General features: G+C 45.4%; 1 protein-coding gene across 1 annotated transcript in view; it reads right to left on the reverse strand.

Moving 5' to 3' along the window:
* The window catches only part of WWC2 (WW and C2 domain containing 2), a 152,492-nt gene that overhangs the window by 34,243 nt on the left and 102,337 nt on the right, over positions 1-15,912 (reverse strand). Inside the window, exons 6-9 of the mRNA XM_055416378.2 lie at positions 12,777-12,906; positions 8,845-8,991; positions 7,750-7,823; positions 3,262-3,504 (exon numbers count right to left, since the gene is read on the reverse strand). Of these exons, the coding sequence (XP_055272353.2) occupies positions 3,262-3,504; positions 7,750-7,823; positions 8,845-8,991; positions 12,777-12,906 (594 nt within the window). The remainder of the gene's footprint in view (positions 1-3,261; positions 3,505-7,749; positions 7,824-8,844; positions 8,992-12,776; positions 12,907-15,912) is intronic.

The raw sequence follows: 15,912 nt of genomic DNA on the forward strand, positions 1-15,912 counted from the left end.
AGACATTACTTTGCCAAGAAAGGTCCATCTAGTAAAAGCTATGGTTTTTCCAGTAGTCATGTTTGGATGTGAGAGTTGGACTATAAAGAAAGCTGAGCACCGAAGAATTGATGCTTTTGAACTGTGGTGCTGGAGAAGACTCTTGAGAGTCTCTTGGACTGCAAGGAGATCCAACCAGTCCATTCTAAAGGAGATCAGTCCTGAATATTCATTGGAAGGTCTGATGCTGAGGCTGAAACTCCAATACTGTGGCCACCTGATGGGAAGAACTGACTCATCGGAAAAGACCCTGATGCTGGGAAAGATTAAGGGTGGGAGGAGAAGGGGACAACAGAGGATGAGATGGTTGGATGGTTTCACCAACTCTTTGGACATGAGTTTGAACAAGCTTCAGGAGTTGGTGATGGACAGGGAAGCCTGGTGTGCTGCGGTCCATGGGGTCGCAAAGAGTCAGACATGACTGAGTGACTGAACTGAACTGAAGGAGGCTTCCATGTGACAGTGTGTTTCATGCTGCAATTTAAATTTGAAGCTTTCTGTCCTAGTCAGTCATACCTGATGGTCCCTGTGTCCTCCCCTGATGATGGCTCAGGTACTGCTCTTTTGGACCCTTTCTGGTTCCCTTGAACCCCTGAGGCCTGGCCTGTGTCCCGTCACTGGACCCTAAGCTCCCGGAGGGCAGGCCCCTCTTTCTCCCTATTCCACCCAGACTGCCTGGAGAGCGCAGGAGCCCCTCCCCAGGACCAGTCCAGCAGGTGTCTAGGTAACAGGTCACTGGGAGAAGCTTGACGAAGGCCCCAGGAGTTACAGAAGCCCCGCCAGGTGGGTGAGGCTGTCACTGTCCTTGGTCAAGCGCCCTACCTCCTGTCTTTGATGGGATCAGAGCCTCTCCCGGTGGGAGCAGCTTCGCGGTCTCCTTCCTGGAAAATGACCTCTTCCCCTTCCTCTCCGGTAGGGCCCAAGATGCTGCTCAGACGTCAGCCCTGTCTCCCCTCACCCTTCTCCAGCCCCCCCTCACCCTTCTCCAGCCCCTGCCAGTGGTCCTCCTGAGTGAGAAGGCTCTCTTCCATCTGGCCCCGAAGGCCGCCTCCCACGGTCCCACGGCTCCACACCATGGCTCGGCTGCCCTTGGCAAGACAAGGGTGCCTTCGAACCCTCACCTCTGCCCCCGGTGTCCCCAGCAGAGGGCGCATGTCATCTACAGAAGGAACAAGTTCCTTTTCCATTTAAAAAAAAAAAAACAAAAATACACTCATACCCCCTCCCACTTGCTATGAATTTTTTTTCAGTGAGTGAAGTGAAAGTCACTTAGTTGTGTCTGACTCTGCAACCCCATGGACTCTATAGTCCATGGAATTCTCCAGGCCAGAATACTGGAGTGGGTAGCCATTCCCTTCTCCAGGGGATCTTCCCGACCCAGGGATTGAACCCAGGTCTCCCACATTGCAGGTGGATTCTGTACCAGCTGAACCACAAGGGAAGCCCTTTTTCTCAGAACCAGTGGCAAAAATATTCATATAATTAAGAGAGAATGAAGACATCTTGGCAAGACGTAAGGCAAAACCCCTAAGAGTTGTGAAAAAAGAAGGAGCAATGTTAAGATCTTATCAGCTGTAGGAAAGCGCAGGGTTTAAGGAATTTCAGTAACTGTAAGGACAGGCAGATGTGTAGGAAGGCTTTTCTCATTTGAGAGTTGTTTCTCTTTGCGGGAAATGGGTCACACGCAGCATCACGCCGCCGGATGCGCTTTACGACCACCAGGGGGCGAGCTTGGCCTCCTTGGTCCTGAGAGTCAGTGAGCCCACAAGGACTGGGGCTGAGGGATTCTGGGGGCTCACCCTCCGGCTGAAAATTCATGTGAGTTCTGTGGGCCCCTGCAGAGGCCACAAGTCAGTAACGACGCAGAATCTTGCCTGCGAATCTCTTAAATCTTGAAATTTAAGAGACACAGACAGAGACATTCAAGAGCATCAAGGTAATTCAGGGAAACAACTGAAGTCTGCCTTCTGATCCTTACATTTTGTTCCTTTTCGTCTTGCTCAGATGGATCCCTACCTGGCCAGCCCGGCTGACACCTGCCTGCGGGCTGAGCCTAGAGCTCACAGGACTAGAGATGTCAGTGCGGGAGGGGAGGAGATGCAGGGGAGTGATGAGAAGTATTTAAGATGGTGAAAAGTCATCATCTGTAAAGGGTCCCCCTGGATACTTTCTCATGCTCCCAAAAGCTGTGACGCTGCAGCCACGAGTCATCTCCGTCAGCACCTTAGCTCACGGAGGCTGACGCTCCCCACGTGGTCATGGTTAAACAGGTGCCCAGGCTAACGCGTGACTAGGAATGTCAGAGGTGCTTTTCCCTGCCCACCACCCCTGCTTTCTCTACCACTCTACTTCTCAAATGCTGAGGACAAGGCATGCAAGGAGCCAAGAAGTTAAAAAAAAAAAAAAAAAGTGACTGGATTATGGCTGGGGATTTTAAATTTACTTCCAGGTCACCTGAAAATATGCAAATGTGAGTTTCTTGCTTTTCCTTCTGCTCCTTACCTGTGGGCCTAAATGATGGGTGCAGGGGGGGTTCTAAAGGGCTACCTGGCCTATGGTTGAGACAGAGGAACAGGTCTGGGCATTGGTCAGCAAGGCCTGAACCCCGGGGGGGCAATGGCCTCATGGCAATCCTGCACACACGGGTCCCCCGGCCTGAGAGTGCAGCTGATCTGCTTACAGAACTGCATTTTTTTTTTTTTAGATCAAATGATCAATTTACACCTTCCCACAGGAAGATCTAAAAATGGCTTAAAGTATTTTCCTATTTTTCACCTGCTTCAGATGAAGGTTTCAACAGACAAAGTCCAAGCGAACGTCTTGTGACCTGGTGAAATATCAAAGGGAGCAAGACGTCTTTTCCTTGTGAACTGAAAAGCAATCAACTTTTGCATTCTTGTGGGTAATAAAGCCCAGAGTAGGAAGCTTCAGGCCGCTCTAACAGTCCAGATAATCTCTCTTATCGGAGTGCTGCGATAGTTTACAGCCACTGTTATCAGACTGCATTCCTAGTTTTCTGTCAACATTCCTCACTTATTCAACATCTGTCTCAGGCATTTTCACATTTGCAACAATCTCCGAGGAACCAGGGGGCCAAAGGGGAGTGTGCTTTACTGCTCTACGGGGCGGGGGCAGTCCTTCCGTGCTGGCTCTCCAATGGGCAGGTGCGTTTGAAATTCCTGGACCAGGAGGATGGCCCGGGGCCCCAGGCGGGAGACGCACCTCTCGGCCAGGGCCCGGCTGGGCGTGCCCCTCACAGCCAGCAGCTCCTCCTCCAGCCGCTGCCTCTCGGCCTCCAGGCTCTCCAGCTCGTCCTGCGTGCGCCTCTGCGGGGTGATGAACTGCAGCTCCTTCAGAAGCTCTTCCTTCTCGTGGATCAGCATCAGCTTCTCCTTCTCTATGTCCAGCATCCCAGGCCACGCCTCGCTGTCCAGCTTCGACAGTTCAATTTTCAGGTTGGCCATACTGAAATAAAACTTAAAGTCAGTACCTTCTAATAACTTATAACGGAGATAATCTGAAAAATAATATGGTGGTGGTTTAGACACTAAGGCACAGCTGACTCTTTTGCGACCCCATGGACGGTAGCCCACCAGGCCCCTCCACCCATGGGATTCTCCAGGCAAGAATACTGGAGTGGGTTGCCATTCCCTTCTCCAGGGAATCTTCCCAACCAGGGATCGAACCCATGCCTCCTGCATTGCAGGCAGATTCTTTACCATCTGAGCCACTGGGGAAGCCCCCACTCCCAAAATAATATATGTGTATGTGTATAACTGAATCACCTTGCTGTGACCTGAAACACTGTGAGTCAACTGTACTTCTATTAAATATATATATTATGAAAATAAAATATGACAAAATAAAATGGCCGTGCACATTCTAAGAAGTCCCAAGGAGGGGAAAACACTAGGCAAGCTAAGTTTACGGTTGACCCCCCAGGGGCAGCTGCGACAGGTGGGTGAGAGGCTGACAGAACCGCAGCCCCTAGTCGGGTCCCTGAGCTGATGCTACACTTACTTCTCATCTGCCTCACCCTCCCCACCTTTAAAATCCAGTCATCACAGCTACTTCCTGAAAAGAAGGATGAAGGTCAAACTACATAGATGCTTAAGAAGCAGAGGACCAGTCAGCCCTGATGCATGGAGGAACACCTGAGGACTTTGTTAAAAAAAAAAAACCACAACTCTGGTGAGTGATGCCTGAAATGCTGTCATTCTGGCTCTCTTCCTCTGGGTCAAGATGCTGAACCTGTGCTACGCTGGCAGCAACTGAAGATCAGCCAGTCATGGGAGGGGAGAAGACAGGGCTGAGCCACCCAGAACCATGACCAAGGCAGCCTCTCAAGGTCCCAGCATCACCAGCGAAGAGCGGGTGGGCAGGGCCTCCTCCAGCCGGGAGCTCGCTTCCCACTCCGGGCCTGGGCAGAGTCTATACCACGTGCTCCCCAAGCCAGCCCCGCGGTCGCCGTGTCGACCTGGTCTTGCTCTGCACATGGCTGGCGGCGGCGTCCAGCACAGGCTGGGGGAGTGGCCCAACCGGGGTGGTGGCAGGAAGGGGCAACTCGGCCAGGAGAGCAGGGAGGAGGAAAACACAGCCAAGGGACTCCTCCCCAGCTTCATGATTTTGCTGATCCCAGACCTCACTGCGTCTAGAGCTTCGTACTCAACCATCAAGTCAACTCCCGATTCAATCAGAAGGACCACCCGAATCCAATAACTTGGTCTGGGGCACTGTGAGGACTGTCGCGACTGTTCACAAGAGGAACGGCACTTGGCTTTTGACCACAAGCACAAGATAAAGACAAACTATGGGGACTCCCCTGGTGGTCCAGGGGCTAAGACCTCTTACTCCCAACTCTGGGGCCCTGGGTTCGATTCCTGGTCAGGGAACCAGATCCCACATGCCACAACTAAGAGTTTGAAAGCTACAACTAAGACCTGGGGCAGTGAAACAAACAGATCAATAAAATACCTTTCAAAAAGGCACACTAAGAACGCAACTGATACTGGCACTCATTCCACTTCACTTCAGTCACTCAGGTGTGTCTAGTCAGGGCTATGGTTTCTCCCGTGGTCATGTATGGATGTGAGAGTTGGACTGTGAAGAAAGCTGGTCGCCGAAGAATTGATGCTTTTGAACTGTGGTGTTGGAGAAGACTCTTGAGAGTCCCTTGTACCGCAAGGAGATCCAACCAGTCCCTCCTAAAGGAGATCAGTCCTGGGTGTTCATTGGAAGGACTGATGCTGAAGCTGATATTGGCATTAGGAACCCTATATTCCTGTTTCAAAATGTTGGATGGTTACTCTGGTATTATCACAGCACATAGCAGAAGACGAAGAGAGAAAAGGGGGCGCCTGCCCCCCCCTTTTAGATGGAAGAAGTTGTAGAAGAGAAGAAAAAGGTGATTAAAAACCGTTATCAGGACCAAGAGGGAAGTAGCTCCACATTCTCGTGCCTTAAGTTTCCTGTTTGAGTTAAAAGGAAAGTTGCCATCTTAAACTGTGCTGTGTGTATAATGTACTTGTGACTTTCACCTGTCATCTGCACTTAGGATAGATGTTACATCAGCTATTCTTCAGCTTTAACGACAAAACTGTAAACAACTGTCTCAACGTACTGGAAAATTAATCATCAAAATGCTAAATAAGCATGATATTATTAGCTTCATTAAGCATGTAAAACAAAGGCTGCAGGAGAAAACAGGTGTCCGAGAAACACAACCCAAACACAAGTAAACACAACATTCTTTACTTATTCAGAATTAAGGAAGAAAAAGCACTTTCAACACATGCAGAAACCCCCGAGACTTACCATCTCCTCAGAATCACTAGCAACTTTAAAGCAAAACCCCAAATGGTAAGAGAAACTGCAGTGCAACCGAATGGGAAGGACCCGACACCTTAAGTCTCGATGGGACTGAATGAAACAACCGAAGCATGAGCGACAGTGCAGTGAAAGAAAGGCCGCACCTGTTGCTCGTGGGGTCGGGCGTTAGGTAGGTCTTGAATTTGATTTGCAAAGACTGTGCCAAATCTGGGCAAGAAACCATGACGCTTTCTGGGAACACCTAGAAGACAAGTGCTGTTTAAGCTCCAGATGGAGCCAGAGTCCAGCAGGAGCTCAAGCTGGTCCAAGGGAAGTCGAGTCAAACCCCAAGGACGAAGGGGCATGAGGCCCACCTCCCCAAGATTAATTCTGAGTTACGGCCGTTCTCCTTCGGAGAGCCAGACACTGATCTTGGCTTTGTTTATGTCAGAACCGAGGAGTTCTGGCGGCTCGGGGGCTGGTGTGCTCATAGCCGGAGCGACCCAAACAGGCTCCCATGTCCCCAGTCTGCAGCAGCACAAAGGAGCCCTCAGTTCTGGTCGAGGGGAAAGCGCCAGTCCCGGACGTGAGAAGCAGACAACGAGGTGCACGACACTTTTCCTACCCTCAAGACATTTACAATCCACCTGGGAAACTTTACAGGCATTAAAATTAGCCAGGCACAATGCTGCTCAGAGGCGAAGTGACTTGCTCAAGCTCATGGTGGTTAATAACTTGTGGAACAAAGCTTAGGGTTCTTTCAGTAAATCAAAGAACCAAGTAATATTAGTAACAGAGGCTATGCAGAGGCAAATATTGGATTGAGGCAGATCAAATAATGGCATTGTTAAAACCAGACAACCTCTAAGAAATCTGGTCAATGAGTTTTTTTTTAAAATATTTTTAATATTTATTTATTTATTTTTATGATGTGGATTGTTTTAAAAATCTTTATTGAATCTGTTACAATACTGCTTCTGTTTTATGCTTTGGGTTTTTATTTTTGGCTGCGAGGTCTATGGGATTCCCAGTTTCCCACCCCCGGCATTGGAAGATGAAGCCTTAACTACTGAACTGCCAAAGAAGTCCCTAGCCAGTGACTTTTAAATTCTCATCATCACCAGTATTAACAGATACACTTCAATATCCACCTACTGGGCTGCCTTGCAGTGGGAAACCACACCCATTCTCAGCTGAGCAGTTCTTGCTTCTGATAATACAGGCCTGGGCCCCCAGTGCCTTCCCAGACAACGGAACAGCAGCATCCTCACACTCTTAAAAGGAAAATGATGAAGTGTTTCGGTGTGACCCTCTCTCTCAGAGCAAGCACAGTTCCTACGTTATGAAAACCTGCTCAGTCTGTCGCCAACTTGAGGACAGAGGAGTCTCCCAGACCCTCTCCGGAGGCCCAGGTAAGAAAAAGGCGGTGAGGCTGTGCTGAAGAAGAGTGGAGAGGGTAAAGGACTGAGTGACACCCAGACATCCCCCAGCACACCAGCGGGGGGCTTCCCTCCGACACCGAGGAAGGGGCTTGAAGCTGTTTACCTTCAAGCTCCTAGCTGCTACCAAGCCCAGCACCCAAGTCTCTGCAGCACTGTCTGGGGAACCAACTTCATCACTTTAAATTGTGAGTAGGTACCGTACAGCCTTAAAAAGCTTCTTCCTTCCAGAAAGAAGGCGACAGTTCCATTCCTGCCCTTCTCATGAATTCTCCTTGTTCTTTGGCTTTGGGTGGGGTGGGGGAGACCCCACAACCTTTATATTCCAGGATCTGAAGGGTGATCTCAGTAAGAACGTGTGGTGAGCGCCCAGCAGATGTCACCACAGGAATAAAGATGAATTCTGGAAAACACTGGGTGAGCCCACTGACCACTGACCGCCACACGGTTCCCCTGCTGTTACCTTCTTTTGGCTTCTTCATACTGGAGGCTCAGTCTGACCTTTTCAGCTAAATTTGATCTACTTCTCACTCCGATCTAGTTAAAAAAAAAAAAAAGGGAAAAAGTCAATTAACTCTGCTAATGAATGAAGTAAAACTGCTTTTGTTTCTAGGAAGTACGAGTAATTGAAAAGCTAAAGAAGACAGTATCGAAATTGGGAACGCCAGTTTGCAAAGGCACTTACTTTCGCGTCTCAGTGGGGACAAAAACATTTCTTTTTAATTCAAGCTTGTTGAATTTTTTTTTCAAAGACTTTAACATCCTTTTCTCTACACATTAAAATCAGGATTAAAAAAAAATCAGGTAAATGCTTCTGGTGTCTAAGAGTTTATGAAGGGCGTACAGGTCAATAAAATTTATGAACTGGAACTAATTTCCTTGTCTCTGTGAGCCAAAATTTCCATCATTTAACTTCCAAATGCATGAACATAAATAAATTACTTCAAAAATTAATTTTTCAAACAGGTAAGCCCTACTGTTGATCTCTACCTGCTCTACTTTCATAGCACAGAATTCAAAGAACACAAAAATAACTGGGAACTTATTGAAAAGTAAATATCTGCTAATGGTGTCCCAAAAGGTAGACTATAAACTGGTAATAATATTCAAACCACATTAAATATTTTCAAGTGCCAGGTATAAACCACCAATCAAGCATTTTAATATAATCAACTTCAGATGTGTAAAAGCAAGTTCTTTGGTTTCATTTTCAAAGGCACATATTTATGTTTTTCATTAGCCTTAATGTGTATTTGGAAGGACCTTAATTTCCAAGGTTCTAAACTTAAGAGGAAAAACTTAAATTCTCACGTGTCTCTCGTCATTCAATAGAGTCTCTGAATAAACACAGTATGAGAAAGTTTGAACCAAGCTATTTATCTGGACAGATTCTGATATGCTTGGCACCTAGGCAGAAAAGATGAGGCTAAGGTTGTAAATCCAGTCTTATGAGTACGAAATGCTGCATGCACACAGCTGGAACTTGCACCCTCTTTCTGGCCCCCATCCCATCTGCCAGCGATGCTATAACCAGGGCCCTTCTACGCGGATGACTTACGTCCCCAGAGATGCTGGTTTGTGAGCCCGCGTCCAGGGTCTGTCTGGAGAGGGAGAGATGCGAGTTCATGGGACTGGATCTCAGGTCTGGCTCAGATGTGCCGATGCTCTGGTCCACGTGAAACCGCCCCTGCAGCTTAGCAAGGCTCTGTTCAGGAAACACAAAGCACTTCATAGAGTCGAGCACTGAAGAGGGTGAAACTTCCCACCAGGGAAAAATTACGTCGAAAGAGCTAATCTCAGTGTAAACAACAATTCATTTATCTTAGTGGGTGTTTATCACTTTAAAGGACTGAAAAAAATAAGGGTACAAGACAGTTTTTGCACATACATGCAGACTCTGAAAATATGTGAGATCATATTAAAACAGGCTATCTTCTCTTTCTCAAGACAGCTTGGGAATTCTTCACCCTGTAAATCATGGTATCTTTATATTTAATAGATGTATTTCTTATTTTAAATTTTTTGAATTAATTTTTTATTGAAGTATAGTTGAATTATAATGTTGGGGTAATTACTGCTGGACAGCAAAGTGACTCCGTTATACATACAAATGCATTTTTCATTTTGAAAATTTGTTAAAAAGAAATCTATTTTAATGAGGGCTACCCATTTTATTCAGTAGAAATTCTGGAGACATGGGATACCTATAATGCAATCTCATTTTAGATAAAGCAGGCAGACTTCCTACTGAGAAGATGTCTACAGTTATGCCATTTCATTTCTGGATAGTATCCAAGAGATTATTTAGCTCACGTAGATGTTAGAGATTAGGAAACAGAGGCCCAGAAGCTGCAGTCGATCAGTACCTGCAGTGATGTCTGGTTTGGGAAAGTGCATAATTACAATTGAACATGACTGCTGTCAGCATCCAGGTTTAATATAGGGAGTTTATTTTACAGGGAAGATGTGAGCCAGTGATAGCATTAAAAATGAAAAATCTAAACTTCTACCAACAACCCCCCCTTACAAAACACTAACAAAAACGTAAGAAGCTCATTATTATCAGCTTTAGGAAGAGCCAGGATTTATTCCTGATATATAAAATCCTCACGATAAGAAATTAGGACTATCAGAGATCTAATACTTGTTTTTCACCTAACCTCTATTTTCTTTCAAAGGCATTTTTATACAAAATGTATATATTTTTATCCAAAACGTATGAGGGATAAAACGTCACATGGAATAATACATTGCAAAAAAGAACAAAGAAACCTTTTAAAGACTTTGGACAAGTCTCTCTCTTTTTTTTTTTTTTCCTTGTGAACAGTGAAAAGATGTATATTTTCAAACCTATCTGGGATGACCATGAATTCAATTAATTTAGTAGGTCATGACTAGTATGTTTTAAAATGAAACAGGGGAGACTAGGAAATAAAGTCAAAGTATATTACTAGTATCAAAAGCAAGCATATTCCTGTGAAATTTGGTGTGTGTGTGTATATCTACAGGTGAAGATATTTGTGTTACTGTGTCTTGATGAAAAATATATTTCCTACTGTGGGTCATATCCAAAGAGGTTTGAAAGTCACAGAAGATATCTAAAGTCCTTTTCAATGGCTGCTATCCAAAAGTCTACATGCAATAAATGCTGGAGAGGGTGTAGAGAGAAGGGAACCCTCTTACACTGTTGGTGGGAATGCAAACTAGTACAGCCACTATGGAGAACAGTGTGGAGATTCCTCAGAAAACTGGAAATAGAACTGCCATATGATCCAGCGATCGCACTCCTGGGCATACACACCGAGGAAACCAGAATTGAAAGAGACACATGTACTCCAATGTTCATTGCAGCACTGTTTATAATAGCCAGGACATGGAAGCAACCTAGATGTCCATCTGCAGATGAATGGATAGGAAAGCTTTGGTACATATACACAATGGAGTATTTTTCAGCCATCAAAAAGAATGCATTTGAATCAGTTTTAATGAGGTGGATGAAATTGGAGCCAATTATACAGAGTGAAGTAAGCCAGAAAGAAGAACATCAATACTGTATATTAACGCATATATATGGAATTTAGAAAGATGGTAACCTGAACCCTGTATAAGAGACTGCAAAAGAGACATAGGCATTTAGAACAGTCTTTGGGACTCTGTGGGAGAGGGTGAAGGTGGAATGATTGGGGAGAATGGAATTGTAGCATCTATATTATCATAAGTGACCAGTCCAGGTTCGACGCATAAATTTTCCTCTGTTCATTTCTTTGCATTTGTGCTTTTTCAATAAAAATACTTTTAACTGTAAAAAAAAAAATAAATAAATAAATAAATGATTAAGGCAATTGTCTTGCAAGGGAAAAAAAAATAAAATAAAATTTTAATTGAATTAATATTAAATAAAAAAAAAAATAAAGTCCTTTTCAGCCCTGTTGTTGATTTCTATATTTATCACTTATTTTACATATTTTAGTAATTTAAAAGTTATCTAATTTTTAAACTTAATCTGTCCTATGTATAAATTCAAAGTTTACAGGAAGAATCAAAGAGGACCTAAAATTGGTAAATTATGAGGGTCCAATGTAAATCTGTACAAGTACCATTAACTTTTTTTCAGGGATGACTGATTTAATCAGCAGGCTCACTGTAGAGCAACAACAAAAAGCGTATCCAAGTAAAGTTCTGTATGCGTTATGTGTATGTTAGAACCATCTATTCTGAAGCAAGACTGCCTGGTTTTGAACCTTGGTCCTGCCACTTATCAGCTGTGTGACTTTCAGTAACTCACCTTCTCTGTACTGTGGTTTTCGTATCTGTAAGTTGAGGATAATAACAGAGCCTATCTTTAGGGTTGCCGAGAGAATTAAATGAAGTATTTCTATGCAAAGCAGGCAGAAGACCGTCTGGCACGAAGTCAGTATTTTAAGTATTTGCTATTATTACTGTTGTCTTTTATATTTAATTGCTTCTTGAAAGTTATTTTAAAAATCCCCCAATGCAAAATTATATGGGTTCAAGAATATTCACTTGTATTCAATCAGAATTTTGGAAACTGACATTAAGTAGCTGAATATTTTATTTAAATGCAGAGGCTCTGTTCACCATGGGCTGAAACATTTTCTGAAAGACAGACTAAATCCTCACCCAGCCAGGTGAAGAATTCCAAATATCTGAACTTTTACAAAGAATCCTCAGTGCTTGTGATAATTATGGGATAGAAGGAGGGGAGGAGGAGGAAGAGATACCTCTTTAAAAAAAAACTTGACTGTATGTGCTATATATAGATGCAGAACACTGATCATGCAACGGTTGTTTTTTTTACACGTAGGGCTGGGCCAATGGAGCTCAGGTCCGTAAGGTGAGACGTGTCCAGGTGTAACCAGGGGATCTAGTGCCATCAGCCTGTCTCCCAGGTGACTCCACAGCTGCCCCCCAGCTGGGTCAGCATCTTTCCGTGCCACTCCCAGCTAGCACTTCAGAATCTCCTGGGGTGGGGAGTAACTTTTCTAAGCTCCTCGCACTCTTCCCCCACTTCTCAAGGCGTATTATCTACTCACTGATGGCAGGTGACATGCCCTTTCTGTATCCTGGGCTAAGGATCACTGGTTTAGATAACCCTGCCTATTAGGGCTCCGCCTGAAGTTTGCAGTGAATTGCAGGGCGCACCAAGATGCTAATCTCCATACACGGGCTCCAGGATCTGCCAGCCCCTGTCTCAAAGGTCACCCAAAGCCAGCCTTCAAATAAGCATATCAGAACCTTAGGACCCATCTGTTCTCCTCCAAGGTAGCGGCTGGCTCAGTACCCGTAACAGTCTCCAATGAGACCAAATTCTGTATGAATGGGGTGCAGGCGGGGGTGGGGGGGGGATGGGGTTGTGGTGGAAAGGGGCCATCCAGACTCCGATGGAGAACTTTCTGCTCAAGGGCCTCATTTCTGAGGCCCAAGAAGGTAGTAGTTTGACTTGACCCAAAAAAACGTTCTATCACATACCTGCATCAGATCTTGTTTTTCTTTTTCTCCTGAGCTAATAGCCTTTCTGATAGATTTCAGTTCTGTTAGGATAGCTTTGGCTTCACTAAGTTCATAGCCACTCTGGCCTCCAGACATTTTTTTATCAATTCTGTTAAAAGAGAGGGGAAAAAAACAATCAAAGGATGTCAGAGTACAGGCTAAACAGACTGCAGGAACTGGGTGTGGGGATGTCTCGGTTAGCTGATGTTTACTGCTGGACTCATACACAGCTTCAGGGTGGTGGTCTCTCCTTTCTCTTCTGACCGCTTTGGGCTGAGACCCCTGCCACCCCCGACCTCATACCCAGCCCACTGCCATCAGCATCGGGCTCAGGCTTCTTGTTTACAGTCTGGTTGGGTGGTCCCACCGCTGACTGAACTCAAACCTCATCACACGCTGATCCTGGCAAAGGTTTGGGACCCGGGGAACTGATTCAGCAGGAAGACAGAAATGCCAGTAAACTGGGCGAGCCCAGGAACCTCAGGATTCATCACTGCCATCTAATTTTATGTGCCGTGATGTCTGTGCAAAATCTAGCCCAGGGCATAGTCTGGTGACCATTAATAAAGGGTGGTGATTTTTGCTTATACTAGTGAGTATCCTACAATGCTTGGATTATTTGGTTAGTTTCTTGTTTCTTTTTAAATATATGAAAAGCATTCTATTTTTATGGCAGTTATGAGTCAAGATAATATTGCCTGTCTTGCTGAATGAGTTCAAATCTAGGAACAAGACGCAAGGGCAGATGTGTTCATTTGTCCATTAATGTTGAATCAAGAGCTCCCCAGTGAGCTTGTTGATTAGTACCTGGTAAGCAGTACTTGCTTACTGAACATCCCACAGTTCATAGGGTCACCCTACGTCAGAGGATTTCAGGTAACTGAATTCTTTGGGGTCACAGGGCCCAACCAAATGACCTAGTTCTTTAAAAAAAAAAAAAAAAGGTTCAGGTTCTTCGTCATCACCTATGTTGCTTGGGACTCTAGGAAAGAACATTTACTTCAGAAACACACAGCCACCCCCCTGTCGCACCAGCCAACAATGCTGTGACACACGATCTCGGGCATGTCCTTGTCTAATTCCCAGACTCTCTGGAGATATGGCACCTATTAAATCATAGAAAACTGTCTGTGAGCTAATTTGGTTTAAAACATTTACTAATTTGTATTTATTTCAATGTGAAGGGTATAGTCTGAAAAAAAAATTAACTAACGTCATATTATCTTATTCTCTCTTCTAAAGTTTACTCAAATGAGGACAGTTTGTAGATAACTTATTTTTCCAAGTAGAACTTTAGGAAATATTTTATGGTGCTGAACAAGTAATTAAAGTCTGAAAGAACTTAAGAAAATAAAATAAATCTCATCATAAATCAATTCTATAATAAAGTACATGCAACCAATGCCACTGGATGGGCCAAAGCGGATATATGCCTCTCCTGCTGGTGTCCATCTACACATAAGCTACACTATTGCTGAGGGCCAAGGTCCCCCTTGGGACCATAGTCTGAAATGAGTAACACAGAGAATAAAACTACATTCATTCATCCAGCATAAACGATGGCACCAGGCAGAATGAAAACCGGGGCTTAAATCGGTGCAGATTCCACAAAATTATTCCATTTTACTGTGAGTGTGAAGTTGCAAAATCCTACAGTGGGATTCTGCTTAAATTTATTACTGAAATATATTTTCGGTCATAACCCCAAGTAAGATTCCCTTTAGTATCAGGAACATGATTTCTTGAAAAACATGGTCCCTGGGTATAATCAGTTATTATTCAATCTTCTCGTAGTATGGTGGTAAACATTTGAATGAAAACAGCTTTATTCTGTCTATAGTTAAGATGCAGGAGAGGCGTCTAACGTTAGATAGGGTATCTCTCTGCTCTTGCTCCTCGGATTAGAATCACTGCAAGAGAAAGCCCGAATTTCTACAACAAATGGCTATTGTTTTCTTGTGGAATGTTATTGACAGATTCTTAAACATGCCTTGGATTCCTATAAAAACTGCTTGCAAGCAAACTGCTTTGAAACAATACATCCTTGTTACATCGATATAACAAAAACAGCAAGTGTGGCTAACCTTTAATCCTGGTGGCGACATGAGTTATACTTTCATGTGTCTTAAAAGTACGTAACATGTGGCTAAATGCTTGCTGGCGTTCCTACCATGACGCCCTCCTGTATGTTGATGGACAACTGACTAAACAACACATTTAGGTGAAGCCAGGGCTGCTCAGTTTTTGGGGGTGCGCTGCAAACTCCACAGAGGTTCTCTGAACAGAGCTGGACCTGAGAACCACATGGGGGGTCTTGGGATGGAGACCAGACACATGTATTTTATTTTAAGAGCTCCTCAGATTATTCTAATACGCAGTCAGGTTGGAGAACCACCAGGGTGGAAGCATCGAAAAGAATCCAATGCTCATGATCACATGAGGTGAGTGTCAAAACTGAAGACTAGGCCGGAAAGCAGTGTCTGAGATGAAAGTCATGTGGCTGGTATCGGAGAGGAGCGATGGGGGTCCCGAAACACAGCTCCTCAGCCAAACTTTGGCTCAGATGGCCCGGTCAGTGAACACGTGGGATCTTTAACGGGGTGACGCCTTGCTGCCTTGGATGCTGTGGAGGCAGACAGGGGAAGGGCGTAAACCTGCCTGGAGAGGAGCCCCTTGGGAAGCCCCAGTGAATCCTGCCTTACTGCAGGGTTCCGCGGGGCAGTGGGGGAGGAGAAGGGGACCAGAAGGGCCACCGGATGCCTTTCAAGGGACTATGGTTTCAGCCCTCCCCAAGGCCGTGGGCTGCGTGAACTGCCACTGCGTCCCTGTGGTGGAGATTCCGGGGTGGGTGCTGCAGGAGCTGGACGCCTGGGTGCGCCTGTCAGGTCTGGGAGCCCCAGTCCTCCGACCCGCCCTCCATCATCTGCATTCTCCTGTGACCTGGCTCAGCCTGGGGCTGGGGTCCAGTGGACTTCAGCACAAAGCAGGAAAGGGCAGAGGGAACTCAAGGGCCCGGACTTGGCCCCTCGGCAGACACCCCTGACTGGCTCCGTGAGGGCGGGAGGCATCAGAGGCAGACAGGCCCCCTGGGTCAGGCTCCACAGAGAACCTGGTC

This window comes from Moschus berezovskii, chromosome 26, assembly GCF_049115385.1.
Source record: "Moschus berezovskii isolate FMDL1 chromosome 26, NW_MosBer_1.0, whole genome shotgun sequence".
In the NCBI taxonomy this organism is placed as follows: domain Eukaryota; kingdom Metazoa; phylum Chordata; class Mammalia; order Artiodactyla; family Moschidae; genus Moschus; species Moschus berezovskii.